At 52.1% G+C, this 18,538-nt stretch overlaps 1 protein-coding gene across 2 annotated transcripts in view; it reads right to left on the minus strand.

Annotated features, from left to right (window-relative positions):
• Positions 1–18,538, minus strand: part of LOC133355751 (nuclear factor of activated T-cells, cytoplasmic 1-like) — a 156,390-nt gene that overhangs the window by 37,248 nt on the left and 100,604 nt on the right. For both annotated transcript variants that reach the window (XM_061573068.1, XM_061573067.1), the window contains exons 9-11: positions 10,850–11,022; positions 10,187–10,327; positions 1,140–1,195 (exon numbers count right to left, since the gene is read on the minus strand). In XM_061573068.1, the coding sequence (XP_061429052.1) occupies positions 1,140–1,195; positions 10,187–10,327; positions 10,850–11,022 (370 nt within the window). The remainder of the gene's footprint in view (positions 1–1,139; positions 1,196–10,186; positions 10,328–10,849; positions 11,023–18,538) is intronic.

Genomic DNA, 18,538 nt, shown 5'->3' on the forward strand with positions numbered 1-18,538 from the left:
AAAAGAAACAATGTGAAAACATAACACGTGAGATTTGAAAGCATCACCGTTAAAATGCAATCATCGTGATTAGATTTTTTTAAATGCCTGCTTGGAAACATGCTCGAATATAAAAAACGAAACTATTTCAACTATTTTTATTTTACCACGTAAGGCCCACTAAGCTATGTGGCTCTGTTTCATAAGCGGCCTGGCCATCACAAATTATAGCTGATTCAAAAGTGGCCTTGCCGCACGGAAATTTACAGCAGCCAAATACTCCAAAGTGCGTGTTTCTAAACGTGGAGGGGAAAACCGGAGGAATCGAGGAGACATGAAAACTCCAAGTATACGGGAGTCAGGGTCGAGATCGAACCAACAACCTCCTGTATACCAGGCCCAGGTGGTTAACATCTCGCTCACTCTGGAACCCCACAATAACAACGACAATATGCAAAAGCACGCACGTAAACGATGCGCACACCGAAGCAATGCTGCGCAAAATTCGTCAAAGACAACAAAATTCACCGGTAACATTAACGTCAACAAGAGCAAGTTCCCCCTCTCTGAATCACGCAAACGTAGTTCTGCTTCAGGAACAGCGCAAAAAAATACCGAGACGTAAATATGCATTCACTCCACGCACACAATACGTCTGTCCTTTGCCAAGGTACGCTAAATTTAGAACGAAAGAGAAGCTATTTCTGCTCGCAATTGTGTATCTATTCCTACGGTGGAAAAACCGCAGACTTAAGCGACGAACGAGACTTCCTTCTTTGTGTTATAAAAAAAGACGTTATTTCTGATGACTAAAAAGAAACGCCGCGATGAAGTTATTACGACTGCCACTCAAAAAAAAATCACACACTGACGAACCTTTGCTAACGCACGCCCCTTTTTGTAAATCTGCTGCCGGATGACGGCCTCCCCACGCCACGAGCCACGGTGGTTATTTGATCGTACTTCACCACGCTGGTTAAGCGGTGGTTGGTGAAGGTCGGTGGGGCGGGGGGGGCGGAGAGCACAGGCGTAGGAGCACAGGACTAGGCCAAACCCTCGCTTAACGCGCGGCGGTGCCCACACACCGGAACGTGTTTTCGCTGCAACGCAGTTCTCTTCCATTCGGGAAACCTTTTCAGGTCGCGAGAGGTCAATCTCACCGGTTCACTCTTGTCCTTGTCCACTTTCGCCTCCACCTCCCACAGGTTCCTCCCATCTGTTGGGGGGGGGGGGGACGCGAAACGAGCCGTCGTTAGTAACTCCTCTGCTTGAACCGCGCTCGCGGACAGCAGGGTCCCCCTCCCTGCTCCAAAAGACCCAAAAAAGTAAAGCATTTGAAGACTTGATTTGAAGCTTTCGTGACTGCAGGAATCCATACTCTTTGGTTCTTAATAATAGACCACGAACGTTTCGATCGCCACACAAGCAACCGTCTGCAGTGTGGCGATCGAAACGTCGTTATCTATTATGAGTTTTCTACCTACGTGACTTTACCGAAAGAACCAAAGAGTATTTCAATACTTTCCAACCAAACGTTGAAAGCGCGATAGCATGAGACCTGTCCGTCTGTGTGCACGGCAACTAACGGGCGCTCCGATAAAGACAAATGCATGCTGGGGTCGCGGGAGAGGATCCATGGCGAGGGACACGGGGTTTTCCTCCCCTTTTGTTTTGGCAGAAAACCAGTGGAGAAAGAAGGGGGGCGGGAGTGTTAGCGTGGAACCGCACTCACCATCGACAGGGACCGGGGCGGGGGGGAGGGGGCAGCTCCTGAAGCTAAACGGGCCCAGCGAACCCGGCCGCTCGTATCAGAATGGCAACCAAATCAATTTGACAAAAAACATTTCGATTTAAAGCTTTCGTGACTGCAGGGATTCATCTTCTTGGTTCTTTCGGTAAAGTCACGTAGAAGGGAAATAATACAATAATAAAACCTGGTCTTCACCTGAGGACGGCTGCTTGCGTTTTGGCCGAAACGTCGTGAGAATTATTTAATTGTTTTATTTTTATTATTTTATTATTTCCCTTCTACCTGACTTTACCGAAAGAACCAAGATGACAAAAACATATCCGTCTAAAAAAATTAACAAATGGCAATGTGATGCCAGGGGGGGGGGAGGCGTGGGGGAGGGGGGGGTGCAACTCAAGTATGTGCTCCAGTTGTGTGGCTTGTATAATTGGGGAATTTGTATTGGGTGTCTATACAGGTTTTTATTATATATATTTATTATATATATGTATATATTATGTATATGTATGTTGAACCTTCTTCTCACCGAAAGTAGCCAACTGTGCTAATTATATATATATATTTTAGTTTATTTATATATATTATATTAAATGTGGGGTGGGTGGTGTAGTCGTGGTTTAAACAGAGCGCTATCGTCCCAGAAACTCCGTTCTTGGCCACGTTGTTTACGGCCGAGTAAACCCGAACGCGTTTCGTCGCAGTATTTAGCGCCGGATTGCCAAACACAGGTGTGGGTGGCGTTGGTGCTGGCCACACCACCCCTGCACAGCGCTCCACTCGCACCACAACAGGTGTTCACGCTCAGCACTTGTACCGACAGCACGTGAGGATGAACTCGGGGGAAGAGCGGGGGGGGTGGATTTTGTACGAGGTTCCGTGAGCATATGCACACACGTGCGTTTGTGTGTGTGCGCTCGCTCGCGCGTGCGTGCTCAGAACTCATAAGAGAAACTCATCAGGGCGTACGTCTGCGCAAACACGCACGCTGTGAGGCAGCCCGGCCACATACGAGCACACGAACCTCCCCCCCACCCCTACCCACCCACAACACCCTCCCCGCTTTGACCTTTCCACAAAAAGTGTTACCACGGGGACAAACCAAAATATATTTTGAAACAAAAAAGAAATCTGTATTTCTTTCTCCTGTTTTTACACACGAGTCTTCTGTGTTCTGGCAGAGAAACCCCTGGAATCCCCCCCCCCTCTGCCCCCACCCACCCCACCCCCTCTCCCAGCCCCCACGTCTCCTCCCGAGCGCCGGCCAATAAATTCTCCACGAGCGCTCGGCTGGAATCTCCCCTAAGGCGAGGCGAAGCCACTGGTGAATGGGCCAGTTGTGTGGCGCATTTCTCCTCTGCAATGGGGCGCATTTTCAAGTCGCCCGCGCGAACCTTTGCCGGCCGCTGCACTTAACGCTCGGGACGGGTTACACACAAACACACAGACACACACACGCATCTAAACATTTTGCACTTCTTGCTTTTCTAAGGATAATGTGCCAAGACCCGTCGTTTTGACTCGTCAGCTCACCTCTTCTCTACGGAACATTCTCGTCCTTTTCCCTCCCATCTCCTCGCCACTCCACTCCTTCGCATCTCTATCCTTTCGCGATCCCTACGGAGCACTCTATCGCTGTCACTCATTCCTCAACTCAATCCGCTTTACAGTCGCACTACTCTTAAAAACTCCTGTCGTTCTGCCCTCAAAAAGCCTCACCTCTTTCTCCACTGCCCATAGACTCACACTACCCCATAGACTCAACACTGCCCCATAGACTCAACACTGCCCCATAGACTCACATTACCCCATAGACTCAACACTGCCCCATACTCACACTACCCCATAGACTCAACACTAACCCATAGACTCAACACTGCCCATAGACTCAACAATGCCCCATACTCCCACTACCCCAAATACTCAACACTGCCCAGAGACTCCCATTACCCCGTAGACTCAACACTGCCCCATAGACTCAACACTGCCCATAGACCTAAAACTACCCCTGTACATGAAACAGTCCTCCCTCCTTAACCTCCTCCTCTCTCTAAGCCTCACCTCCACTTCTGCATCGCCCATTCCCTTCCTCTTCCCTCGCCCCTCCACCCCTTCCCGTCCCTCCCCTGCCGCCGTGACCCCCGCGTGTGCCCTCTTGTCACGGTCACTCATCCCTCGGGCCTTGCACTGCCCCTGCCATCTAAACCACTCTGTTCCTGTCACCGCTTTTAAACTCTGTTATAGAGGCGCCTTGAGCTTAAGACGCTGCACAAATACAAACAAAAAAAAGATACTCGGAAAATTAACTCCCGATTTAATCCGCTGCTGGATTGCGATCCGCAACGAGTCTCACTCGACGCGCTCATCGCTCCATCTCCACTGCGGCCGACCACCCTCTGGGGTGCACGGCCCACCACCCTCTGGGGTGCACGGCCCTCACGCCGACCAACGCAGCCGCGCCCCCAAGGTGCGCTGGCACAGGAACAACGGCGCGCACGATAGAACCTACACTTTCCATAGGAATGTGGAATTTACACCGGGGAAGCGGGGCGGGATGAGGCGGGGGGGGGGGGGCAACAACGCGAATTTGACCTTCGCGTAAAAAATGCAACGGCAGCGTTGGCTTTATTGAGGTGGCCTGCGGAGCGTAAATAACTTATAGCCGTGCGGGCCATCAATGTGTCAACTAAAGCCGCTCGAGGCATCAAATAAAAAAAAAAACATGAATTTATAAATTCCACACTCCTCCTCGGCCATTTGTGTTTTTTTGAGGCGAGTTTTTTGCTGCTAAAGCAATGAGCCGTTTCTGACTGCCCCGTGAGTGGATGTGTAAAATACGAAAAACGGCAACTTTCCTTCGCAAATAAGATCATTTTTTTTGTTGAAACCGCAACCACCCTCTTCAATAACGCCCGCCGAAAGTGGCGTCGTGCTCAGCGCCACCGTCCTATAAAGCCGGTGACCTGAGTTTGATCCTCGGACAGGGCGATCGTCAGTGGCGAGATCTATCCGAAGCGACCGTGAGGTCTCCCCCCAACCTGTGTGCGTTGAACTTCTTTCGCACCGTACTTCGTAGCCGACCGTGCTTGCCGCGTTGTGCGGAGGGTTGTTTGACCGTTCTTCACCACGCTGATGAGCGCAGGTCGGTGAAAGGGTTGCGCAGGAGCGGTTCAGACATCGCTCACCAACGACGTTAGCCGTGACCAGGTATCGAACTCAGGAGAACCAGCTTCATATGTCGCAGTGCACTAACCACCGCACCACCACCATCATCATCAGACAGCATCGTGTGATTCCGCTCGTGCTGTTGACACGAGCTCCTTTAGCTCAGTGTTCTTCACAAACTTTCAGAGGGGGGTGCGAACCAGCACGGTGTAGTATGGTCAAACAGCCTCTAGGACCCACACGTCAAAGGGGAAGGCCATTCCTGCAGCAGTGGATTGACACACGGCGGTAAGTGACTTACAGACAAATTCGTAAGAGGACATTATATATATATTTTTTTCAGTTGTAAGGCTACGTCGATGACACGGGAGTGTCAGGTTTGTGTTTTGTTTTTACATCTCGTACTTTCCCTTGCGCTTTTTCCGATGCGAGTGGGCGATACCGTACGGCGTCACGGGTTCACGCCGGGGTACAAGGTGCAGCCCGGCAATTGCCGGCTCACGCCACCGCTGCCGGAAACGGCCTCCCCAAGCTCTGGAGAGCTCCCTCCGAGAGGATATTTAGGTGCTGAAAACTTCCGCTTCGGAACAGACGCGTTGGAAAGGCAGGTGGGGGATGCCCACACTTTTCTCCACCACCTGCCAACCGACTTACAATGTAACCATTGATACGCAGCGGAAGGATTTAAGAAACTTGAGATGTCAAAACGAAGCGCGCCCACCTCTGGATTGGGAGAGAGCCATCTTGGTCCAACGTGAGGACAGCGTCAATGACCAAAGGAGTGACACTTTTTTTTGTTTACACAAAAATCCGCGTTGAACTGGGGGCTGTCGAGGGAAAACCCGCGACGCTCCGCGGTTTTCGGCGGCTAACGTCAGGGTCGGCAGGGCGAGCCCGTGATGACTGTTGGCAAAAACACATCGCGCAAAAACCCCACAACGCCCTTCCCGCCAACTCCACACAGACACACGCACAAAGTCAAAGGTCCCCCGTGAAGGATTAACAGACTGTTGTTAGGGGCAAATGCTGTCGTTAGCGAGCAGCACCCATGAAGGCCGGCACGGCACACGAGGGGGCGGGTGGCTAGCACCAAGCCCGGCCACCTTCGCCTCCCTAGTGGCGATGATTACACCGCACCAGGTGCTTATTTGAGGCTGAGTTGACCTAGGGGAGGCCCAGGACTGGTTCAAAAATTCGTCACCGATGTCGACCGTCAGCGGGGATCGAACCCTGACCGACGGGTCGTAGCGCAAGCGCGCTAACCGCACAGACACACGGACGCGCACACGGACACGCACACGTATGCACACGCACACACGCGGACGCACGTACGCATGCGCAACAGACGCACCGGCAATCGCACGCCCACCACCGGCGCGCTCAGCGGCAGACGCCGCCGGCTGCGGCCCACCGTCTTGGCAGAGGAAGGGAGCTCCCCCTCCCGCCCCTCTTTTTCAACGATGACACACCGCGCTGTGGAATGCACCACATGTCCAACGCGTTGAACCGAGTTCTGTGTCTGCCGGTTCCCCCGGAATCCTGGCAGCCCCACCGCCGTTCTTCCAACCGGCCGTCCGTCTCACTTAAGCGAGCGTGACAGCTCCGGTCAGGGCACGGGCCTGCAAAGGTGTGGCCTCTGTAACCCAACCGCCAAGAGCCATCAGGTGCTTTGGATCGTGTGGGCCCTCCCCCCCCCAAATCAGAAGAAAAATAAATAAAATAAGAATAACTCTTCACACTGGCGCGAGCGCATGGGGGCGGGTGCAGGCTGCCCGCGCGCGCGTTGTGAAGATATCATCTCCTAACGAAACAAACGTCAATGGCCAAGAGCTCACTGCAAACTGCAACGATGGTGCAAAACAATTACGTAATGTTTAACAGCTGCAATTACTCCATTGTCGTAAAATTAATTGAAATAATTCTGACAAGGAGGGGGGGGGCGGGGGCAAGGATTGAACGATACGGAAGCCGAGAACAAAGCTGTTTAAAGTAATCATACAGCACGCAAAATAGCGCTTAAACCTGCCGACTTCACGGTGACAAATACCGGTGATATCGCGGCTGCTACGTCACTCAAGAGCCGTGTTTAAATTTTATACGGTGCGAGTAAATTATGCCTTCTCAGGCGGACATCACTTCTAAGCGTCATATATCTATACCTGCTTTACTACCCGGCTTCGCCCGGGAGTTGGATTCTTGTCTGGGATTCATAGAGGGTCTACGTGGAGGGTTGGGGGGGGGGGGGGGATGCGTGACGTCAGCAGGCACACTGCGTGACGTCATCAGGCACACTGCGTGACGTCATCAGGCACACTGCGTGACGTCAGCAGGCACAATGCGTGACGTCATCAGGCACCCTGCGTGACGTCATCAGGCACACTGCGTGACGTCGGCAGGCACACTGCGTGACGTCAGCAGGCACACTGCGTGACGTCATCAGGCAAACTGTGTGACGTCATCAGGCATACTGTGTGACGCTGCCGCGTGAGGGTGACATCACAGATGTGACGTCACCGCTCACTTGCCATGCAAAATATATCCATTATTGCGTCCCCATTTCCCCCCCCGCCAAAATACAAAAGTCTATTTTTATACTATTTGCATTGTGTACAGTCTGGAAGCTACCCACGTGCCATAGTTAAAGTTTGTTGCATGTCGGGAAGTATGCTAAACATTTCGAACAGACACACATTCACAAATTTCCCTTTTATATATATATAAATACCTGCACTCTACAGCTAATTTAAAGCAATATTATTGCACTGACATGTTAAAGGTATGATCATTCATCGTCCGCCCGTAATATTACTGAAATTGACACCGGTGAAGATTTGCTCCCCACGCTTGGCACTCTGGTAAGCGAGCAGCCCGGTTTCGTGCGACGATGCCATGCCTGCCAGGGCGGGGGGGGGGGGCAGTACAGCAAGTAGGTTGCTGGCCTAGCCCGTGCGCGAAGTTCCAGTGCTTCTCCTCCCTCCTGCGTGTGTGCAACTTCCTTCCAGGTGCGCCCGGGATTTGGTACCGTACGCAAAAATTACTCGACAGCAGAACTGGCCCGCCGACGCTAGGAGCAGGCGGCCCTCGTGAAGAGACCGAGAGGCTCCGTCAAGCGTTTCCCCGGGCGGGTAAGTGGACGACGAGCGTTGAAAACAACCCACTACTCTGTGGCTAAAACACGACTTTGTGGTAGGTGTCTGGGAGGCTCAACGGGCTCGCTTGGAGCACCGATCCGGTGGGCAAGAGAATGTAAGCAATTATGATTTTTTATATTTTTGTAATCAGCGATGCCAAGGCGCAATGGCCAAAGGGCCCAAGGCCCAAAACTGTCGTGCGGCTGGCAACGAACGGCGCTGTAATTTTACGCGTAGGCCCACGCGACCGACATTATGGTTCAAAATTAGTTGTTTCCTTTTGGGGTTAGCTCGTTGTAAGGGGGCTTCTCTCTGGTCGTCCGACCAAGCAACTTTCATCCAGGCTCAAGGTCTCTGCTTAGCTGCCGAGATCCGACATAACCGGGAGCGTTTCAGGCGATTTTGTGATAGGCCTTGCTACGAATATAATAATCATAATGCCATTCAACGCTCCATGAAAGCGTGCGTCCTCAATGCCATGGCCACCCGTTTATTTTTTATGCACGTCGAGCACGTGGTAGGTAATCAGAGGTCCAGGATGAACTGAATGCGTACCGCCGGACGATACCGCTCAGAGGGCGACATAGATGGGTTGTATACAAACCTACTTGCTGTACTGCTAATCTACTGGCCACCTTGCTGCCCGGTGGGTTTGAACGTTTTTCTAGTCTCGTCGGATCCCCCCACTTGGATTAAAGGCATGCGTCATCACCACACCCAGCTTAGCCTACGTCTACTATATATATACTCATTGTACACGCATATATAACACGGAAACACAGAAACTTTACTCAATGGACAGGATTGGAAGACGTCCAAAGAGGCCCGCCGTCTGAACGGAGACGCACTTTCTGTAGCGGCCCAGGTTGCGGTGTGTTTGTGCGCGCCAATTCACCGGGACAGAGTAATCCGCCGCGCGCCGTTAGGGGCCATCGGACGCATACTTAAGCTCCGATTTTTCAAAAGGCACCCCGCTCCCCCCCCCACTCCCCCCACTCCACCCCCCCACCCCTCCCCATATTGTTTGGCTTCCCTTTTGGCAGGCATTGTGCATCACCCAGACGGTGAGCGGAGCGAGCGTGCCAGACAGCGCGGCACGGCAGGGGGCGACCACGACAGAGTACAGCGGCGGTCTGCGTGCGACCGAGCCGGCTTATTACCAACGCGGGTGGGGAGGCGGGCGGGGGGGCGGGAAAGGCGCCCATCGTCAAAGCAAGCCCATGCCGACCAGCGCGGTGAAGTACGGACAAAACAACCCCGGCATGGCCGACGTGGAGTGAAATTGCATCTCATCCATAAGCGCTGTAAATTATCGCATGCGATTCATCGTCGTTATCATCAGACATGATCAATTCGCTGCTGGATGAAGGCATCCCCAGGTCTCCACCAACCCTCAAGATCCTGCTAGATAACAACACAACCGGCAACCGGCACAAGAGTCGACCCCATCGCTCCGTCTCCTCGGTGTACCCGATAGAATTACATCTGCCACTCCGCTATTGTTATTTTTCATCAGCCGCAACCGTCACCTCATGAATCATATCAGCTGCCATTATCCGTTCATGATGTCGGCCGATGCGATTCATAATCGATCTTTGGGCTATGCCACGTAGCCATCGGCTCAAACGCGTGTAGTACAAAACCCTCTAACTACCCAGCACAGCAAACAAAACTTGTCACGTGTGTAAGCGTTTGAAAGTGCCAATTATTATTATTATTGTTTCAGCTCATGGGTAAGTTGAAGAAACAAATTCTGACAACCAAAAACATTGCTCAATTAAGATACAAATGTACGACACATACATCTCGAGCCATTAGAGATACGATTAGATTGTATGTGATCATGAAAGTAGGAGAGGAATTGACATTGTTGTTGTTGTTGTTGCTGCTGCTGCTGTTGTTGTTGAGGGTGCGTGTGCTATGGCCTGCAGCACGCTACAGCCCGGAGCACGTTCCAGGCCTGAGCACGCTACGGCCCAGATCACGCTACGCCCCGGATCGCTTCTAAAGGCTGGAGTGCGCAAAGGGCTGTAGCGCCCTCCGGCCTGTAGCACGCTCCGGCTTGGGGCGCACTACGGCCTAAAGCGTGCTCGGGCCCGTGCGTGCTCCTGGTCGCAGTGCGCGCGCCCCGCGTCGTTGCGACGGAGCGGCGCGTGGCACCCACCGGGCCCCTTCTCCAGGAAGACGACGCGCGACTCCGGCTGGAAGTTGTGCCCACGTAGCACCAGCTGCTGCCCGCCGTTCGCCGTGCAGCCGTCGACGCTCTGGCCCTCCACGAGCGGCAGCTCCTGGGCCGAGCGCTGGGCTGTGCGGGGTGTGGAAGGGGTGGGGGGGGGTGAGGACACGAAACCACGTGTCGAATTTCACAATACGACGGTCGGATTTAACTTCGAACTTCAATTTTTTGCAGCCGATACGATGAGCCCCTGGTTGTTTTTGGGTAAGGCCACGCGGTGGTAGTTCTTATGCCTGGCGCGGTGTGTAGTAAATGTCAGCATTTTGGGGAGACAAAGGCGGCCGGCCGTGGTGCTGGCCACATCGCCCCCTCGTGTGCCGCGTCGGCCTTCACAGGCGCTGCTCGCTAACAGCACTTGCCCCAACAGCAGCCTGTTAAAAGGCAGTAAGGCCGTAGGGGGACCTTCCTGCATATGTTTCGTGTTGCAGTTGGCCCTTTCCCGCGAACTCCGATCAGCACGGCTGGCCAGCCGGCTGGCTACGTACGGCGCGAAAGAACGGGGCTCAAACAATTCCCCCCGCACCGCCGCCCGTCGGGGAGGCGCGATCGCCCGCGTACGGCCACGCGCGTGGAGAGGTGGGGTGCACTCACAGCATTCGACGGGGATGGAGGTGGCCTGCAGGGAGAGCACCTTGCCCCCGGGCTGCGGGATGTGCACGCGGAACACGAGGCGCACACGCGTGTTCTTGCGCCCGATGTCGGTCTCGCCCTTCCGCAGCTCGATGTCCGAGTTGCGCAGCTTCAAGATCCCCGCGCAGTCGATGCTGCGACAAGGCAAACGCACAGCAGAGGTCGCATACGGGTTTTGATTCCTTACCCGTACCCGGCCGCACCAGGGTCACAAACGGGTACCCGTACCCGTACGCGGCCGTACCCGTACCCTACCCGTACCCGGCAGGGTACGGGTAGGGTACGGGTATCGGGTACCTGATTGCGACCTCTGGGATGAAGCCCTGTTGCAGGCGCGGGTGGGTTGATTCTAGGAACTTGAATTGTGAGAAGAGACAAGACGTTGGGAAATGAGTGACAAACGGTGACTCACCAGTGACTCACGGCCTACCCGTACCTGGCCGCACCAGGGTCGCAAACGGGTACCTGTACCCGTACCCGGCCGGGTACGGGTAGCCGGGTATCGGGTAGGGTACGGGTATCGGGTACCCGGTTACGACCTCTGACGCACACTGACGCGGACAGGGGGGCGGGGGGCGGGGGGCGGAGGGCGGGGTGAAGCCGTTTCACGTCGTCTGTTCCGCCGAGCTGACCAGCAGCTGTAGATGCTTTTTATTTATTGTAATCTAATGTGATTACTTTTTATTTGTTCATACTTTTTTCACATTATTATTTTTGAGGCAATGTACGGGCCCCGATCCATCACGTCGTGAGGCACGTGTGCACACACCGTCAACGTGAGCCAAACCAGTGTGGAAAGCAAAGGGGATATAGAAATATGAAGGGGGGGGGGGGGGGTGGTGGGCTCACTGCCCAAACCATACCGGGGGGCCCTACCGAAGGCGGAAAGGGTAACTTCTTTATTTAAGTAAGGGAGGAAGGAATGACAAGCGGAGAGAGCGGATATCACCGAAACACACATTGACATAAAGAAAAGAAAAACATAAGAGGTGACCGAAACGAATCCGGCTCCCTTCCTATCTGCAGTGGTATTGCCCCATGTCCTCCGTCCCTGTCTCCCGACAGCCGAGTGTCTTTTTTGTGCAGTTCGTTTTTTGTCGTCCTTCCGCCGCACCTCCGATTAGCATGGTTGGCTACGTACGGTGGTGCGAAAGAAGTTCAACACACTGTTTGGGTCTTTCGGTAAAGTCACGTGACTTTACCGAAAGACCCAAACAGTATGAATTCCTGCAGTCACGAAAGCTTTAAGTCAAGATTTGAGTTCAACATAGTGTACATTTATCGTCAAGGAGCATAAAACCATCACGCACGAGCTCCGGTCATCCTCGCAGCAGCAGCAGCAGCTTTTTAGTGAGCCATCGAAAAAAGACGGTGGTCACCGCATTGCGCACTTTTAGATGCGCTTCTACGGCCGTCTGGAACGCTCTTCCTTCCAATATTAGGAAGCCAGTGGAGGCCGTGCAGTTTTAAATCATCTACGTTAAAAACTCCACGTGATAAGCCACTTCAATGGGCCTTACCTGGTCAAATAAAATAGTTTACAGTTTGAAATAGTTTCATAGTTCAACTCGACTCTGCACTTGTGGTGACTGAGCCCTTTGCATGCGCTGCCCAAAGAGTCTGGACGGCCCTGCTGCTGCCACTCGTGGCTCGACAGGCGAGCTCCCTCGCCCTGTGTTTAGCTCTTGCCTGCAGGCCTCCAACTTCCCATGCATCACCAGTGGACTCCGGATTACCTTGAGGTAGTGAAATTTCCTAACTTCGTGCATGGCGCACTTAGATCCCTGGATAAATTGCGCCTTATAAATGTTAATTATAATTGTTTACCGTATTCTTCAGACTATAATACGCTTTGGAAAATAAAACGCAGCACAAACCTGTGCTCCGGCGTCAACAAAGTGACACAAATGTGGCCACACAAAGAAAAAAGTTTCCTCGTACAGCCTAAAACAGATTTTTGGGGCAAGTTGCTGTTACCGAGCGCCTATGAAGGCCACACAGACACAACAACCGCCATTCGCCACTAAGTGACGGTGACATCACCACGGCGCTTGTGCCAGGCCATGTGCACATTAAGGCCATGTGAAGTGTCGAAAGACCACTGGCAGGTCACGGGACAGACCCAGGTGCCATGGGTTGACTGACTGAGACGACCCAGACAAAGATCCCCCGTATAGCCTGAACAGACTGTTGGGGAGAGTGCTGTTAGCGAGCACCTATAAAGGCTAGCACCACGCCCGGCCGCCTTTGTCTCGCAAGAGGCGATCTTTTTACACACCGCACCAGGTACTCATTTGAGGCAGAGTCGACCGAAGGAAGGCCCAGGACCAGTTCAGATAATCGCCACTGGTATTGACCATGAACGGGAATCGAACTCGGGCTGTCAGGTTCGTAACGCAGCGCGCTAACCGTTACACTACCGCTCGCCCCACACACACACATATTCATACACCTACCGGATTACGAGACGCACCCCCAAAGCTTTGCTTATAATACTGGGAACAAAAGTGCATCGAATACGGTACATCTATGAAAACATGCAAACACTGTAGAGGACTACGGCTGCGTGCATTGCCGACAATGCTGCCCTGGCCAATCCCTGCCTCGAGATCTTGCTCATTTGCTGTGTCTGTGACCCGTCCTCTCTCTCTCGATGAATCCCTTTCATTGGCATCTAAAACCAAGTGGCCTCCTTCTCTGCGTGGTAGCCTTCTACTCCGCAGCCCGCCCGCCCTTCCCTGTTTGTACAGCGTGCAGAGAAGCCTTAATATTTAGATGCATTACAAATCCAAACTAAGATTGTTTTGTAGACGAACAAGATGAAATCCGCACAACTGTTGACGCCAGTGGTTAGCAAACAGTGGCAGGCAAGCAGAACCCACAAAAACCTAAAGGTCAAATAACAACGGTAATGTTGTCGAAGATTTAATTTCAACCGCAGCCCAAGTTTTATCTGATGTCCTACTTTCGTGCACTTGAATTGTACGATTTTACTCTGCCACGCTTTTACCTGAAATAAAAAGTAAGCAATTTACATATCAGTTTGGAGCGATGGCACATGGTTAGCGCACACCGCGCTTTAAACTTGCCGATCCCAGTTTGTTTTGCTGGCCACGGCTAACATCGGTGGCGAGTGAAATGTAAACGGCTCCTGGGACCGCCCCTGGATCAGGCCTACCATCATGACTTGCATGTCACGTGACTTCAACAGACCGCACACAGCTTTGTTTCAGACCGTCTACTAAAATGAGTCAATATTGTGGCCCGATTATTATTCATATACATGGCAGCAGCAAAAAAATCCATTTGATCATTTCTAGGAATTAAAGATACAGCGTACAGTGAGTGCTGATTCATCAGTACAGTATGGTGTAACTGTGACATGCAAAGCATGATAGGACTGTGAAAAATATCTACATAGCTCAGTGAGCGTTACCATCGTAAAATAAAAAAATATCTTAGCTTGGCTGAATCTCTTGCCGTCGAGAAGAAATCCCCGCTGGAGTGGAGCATTAATGCTGCCGCTCTCTTCCAGCCTGCACGCACACTTTCTGTCCGAGTGGTTTCTCATCCTTCCCCAGTAAAATCGTTCAGGGAACCGCTCCACTTATCGTCAAGTGCACTCCCGTTGCGCGACACGACGTCACTCGGGAGCCAGTGAAAGAGGGTGGCGCGCGTCGCCCGCCCTGCAAGGCAGGCGGGCACAGCAAGCGGCTTCCTGGACGAGCCAAAACGTTCAAAATTTAGAGACGGCCCTATCCTCGCCCGCACGTGTGTGTGGGGGTCAACCCCCCACCCCCCCACCCAACTATTTTTTACTATTTTTTATTTGACCAGGTAAGGCCCCACTGAGCTATACATCTCTTTATCAAAAGCGACTTGGCTATCGCAAATGATAGCTCAACGGAGCGGCTTATAAACCCACCCCCAACCCGTCCCCCGTCACTTGCCCCCTTTCCCCAAACGTGAATACACTCACGAGGAGGAGCAGGACCAACACCCCTCCCCCCGCCCCCCCCATGGGATGGAGCCTTCACGCCAAGCGACGATCTCCTGGGGGACGTTTCCCCCCGCTGCTCTCTCGCTCTCACGGTCAGTCAACCGGGGGCTGCGGCCTCTCTGCTCAAAGAGGTCCACTGCCCGGAACGTCGGTCTCCAAAGTGAGGACGCAAAAGGGGCGCCGCACGCCCCGGCCGCCTCTTTCTCCCCAGTGGCCGATAATTGACGCACCCGTGCCAGGTGCTCGCTTGAGGCTGAGTCGACCTGGGCGAGGGCCAGGACCGTTTCAGATAACAATCGTCGCCTGTGTTGGTGGCTCGCAAGCGGGAATCGAACTCGGGGCCGCCGGGTTCGTAAGCGCAGCGGCTTGCTAACCGCCACGCCGCCGCTCTCAGCTAACCAAACCACTGCGTCGCCGTCGCTCTCAGCTAACCACTACATCGCCGCTCCCCGCTAACCGCCGCTCCCCGCTAACCGCCGCTCCCCGCTAACCGCCGCTCCCCATTAACCGCCGCGATGCCGCTCCCCTCTATCCGCTCCCCTCTAACCGCTGAGCCGGCACAGCTAAAACAGTCACGTGGACACACGTACGCTCACTCGCTCACTCACTCGCCCGCCCGCCCGCCCGCTCGCCCGCCCACGCAGGGGGGAGCACGGCTGTCGCGGGGGCATCCAAACGCCGTCAAAAAATTACAATCCCAAACGGCGCCATTCACGAAACGTTCAAATAAAACGCAGATGTGAAAATCAGGTCGTCGTGTAAAGTGTAGTAAAAAAAAAGAATGTGTTAAGAAATTATTATTTTAATCCGTACATGTGAGCATATAGTGTTAAGTCGTTACGTGTGTATATTTTCATGGGCACACAGATTTCCTTTGACTATTCAGCCAGTAAATTTGAAATGAAATGACACAATTTGGCGAGACCGCTGCACGGGAGGACCCAGGCGCGCTCTATTTACTTTGGTTGAAACCCGCTGGCCAAGACGAGAAAAATGCCCCCACCCCCACCCAAACCACACAAACACCTCCAGGGTAACTGTGGCGGCGGCACACGTCTTCATCAACGTGTGGACCTTTAAAACAAACGGGGGGGCAGGCGAGCGGGACAACCCAAGCAACCTGAAACAACACGCGCGCCTACTTTAAGCGATATAACTCGAGGAGACTACACACGGTAGAACTTTGACTCCTTTGTCAAAATAGGAAGCGCGTTCGGAGAAGCTTGGGCGAGAATCGCGGTCGGCATCCTCAACTACCAAAAAACTATTTACGTCTTTCGATTTAAAGCTTTCGTGACTGCAGGGATTCATCTTCTTGGTTCTTTCGCTAAAGTCACGTAGAAGGGAAGTAATAAATAAAACATAATAAAATAATTCTCACGACGTTTCGGTCACAACGCAAGCAGCCGTCCTCAGGTGAAGAACAGGTCTGTCGAGAAGACAGAGTCTGAATGAAACACCACCGAGCTTGGAGCGTCTAACCCAGCTTAAATGGACGCTCCAAGCTCGGTGGTGTTTCATTCAGACTCTTCTCAACAGACTGTTCTTCACCTGAGGACGGCTGCTTGCGTTGTGGCCGAAACGTCGTGAGAATTATTTTATTATGTTTTATTTTTATTATTTTATTATTTCCATTCTACGTGACTTTACTGAAAGAACCAAGAAGATATTTACGTCTTACCAGGTCTCCTTCGTGCTGTCTCCTGTCCAACCTCTTTGCGGTCTTTTCCAAATATTATGCACAGGACCACCCCCGCTTCTGGTGGTTGGCATTGGCAAATCTTGAGCAGCAGCATTGTGGTGCTGCAGGGCATCTCAGGAGATGGTCCATGTGGTTTTCTTCTCCCGACAAGCACATTGGTCTGTTGTGTCAGAAGTCCCTCGCCCCCCATGATTTCGCGAGAGAGTTGCAACTGCCAATTTGACCAGGCTAAGGGCCCACTGATGCCATATGGCTCTTTTAAAGGAGCAAACTGGCCACGAGTGACAATAGCTCAACTTAGTGGCTTATCTTCTTGGTTCTTTCGGTAAAGTCACGTAGAATGGAAATAATAAAAGAATAAAAAATTTACATAATAAAATAATTCTCACGACGCTGTCTCCCCGACAGACCTGTTCTTCACCTGAGGACGGCTGCTTGCGTTGTGGCCGAAACGTCGTGAGAATTATTTTATTATGTTTTCTTTTTATTATTTTATTATTTCCATTCTACGTGACTTTACCGAAAGAACCAATAAGATGAATCCCTGCAGTCACGAAAGCTTTAAATCGAAATTTAGTGGCTTATCGTATGGAAATCTATCGCAGCCAAAACCTCTTAAGCGTGTGATGTTGATCTTTTTAAATGTGCAGGGAAAAAAGTGCAAACTCCAAATATGCAACGGGCGTCAGGGTCGGGATCGAACCCACGAGCTACTGTCTACCAGGCGAGGTAGTTAACATCTCGCCATCGAGCCTCGTCCACACCTCGCATGGGTCGGATGAGCAGGCATTTGCCGCACAAAGCGGATTGGCATTGGGGATGCTTCTCGCTCCGAGCGGCGTATAACCTCATCTTTATTCAGCTGGTGGATCATTTAAGTTTGCACACAGTAACTCCAGGAACGGCTTCGCCAGAAAATACTCAAGTGGTCCGGTCCAACCATTCGCAGATCACTCCAGACTCCTCGCCCAGACACAGAAAGGAGACCATGTGACCCCAATCCTCCGATCAGGAAAGGCAAACTGCCGCATAAAGAAAATCTTTGACGCGTCACGTTACGATGCGGTGGTGCGATTTTACAACGATTTCTTTAGAAGCGTCGGCCTTTGTTTACCGACCGAACGGCGGCAAACTTCCACGCATTTTTGCCTCCTGGTGAGAAATTACAAAATGATACTTCAAGGATATACATCATGCGTATTATGTTTTCATAACGTGCTTTATTGCTTTTCCTTGGAAGGCTAAACCGATCCAAAACACGCAAACTCTTCTCTTCCTATAAGCGTCAAAATGGTTGTAATTTAATTTCAGTTTACTTTACCGATGAAAGAAAACAAAGCAAGGGAACAACTAATACTTTATTCCACTTTGGACTTTTTATTTAGCCCATGTGCTAAATTTTGCCACGGCTGCACTGTAGCCCTGGCAAAAATAAAAAGAACATCATGCCTCCGATTTATATTTTGATTTCAATCGCTTGTGTTTTTTTTTCCTTCTTCTGTGCAACAGTACTAATTGTGCCACTGGCGTCAGTCAGAGAAGAGAATCATTATTCCGTGAAAGAACAAAAAATGGTAAACCGCCGGAAAAAAAGAGTAGCAGCAACGCGTCGCAAAAATATATTTCAAGCGGAAAGGGTGCAGGCTTCTGCCAATGCCTCATCCGAACGGCCGTTCTTACTCGCCTCTCAGGAGAGACGGCAACATGGCACAAAGCTGCGGCAATGTCTCATTGCCGTCGCCCTTCTCAAATGATAATTCTCCAGCGCTCTTACGGAAAGTAGATGCTGCCCGTGGTGTAATGGCGAACGCCCCGGATTCGTAAGCGTGGGTCCTCTCTCCGGGCCAGTCAGGTTTCTTCCCACGAGCAAAAAGCACTCAACGCTCTATCGTCAAGAAAGGGTCCCCCCCTCTGTGCCTGGAAGATCGGCACTTTGCCAGAAGTGATC

This window comes from Lethenteron reissneri, chromosome 52 (genome assembly GCF_015708825.2).
Source record: "Lethenteron reissneri isolate LAM-NWPU_2019-01 chromosome 52, ASM1570882v1, whole genome shotgun sequence".
Classification (NCBI taxonomy): domain Eukaryota; kingdom Metazoa; phylum Chordata; class Hyperoartia; order Petromyzontiformes; family Petromyzontidae; genus Lethenteron; species Lethenteron reissneri.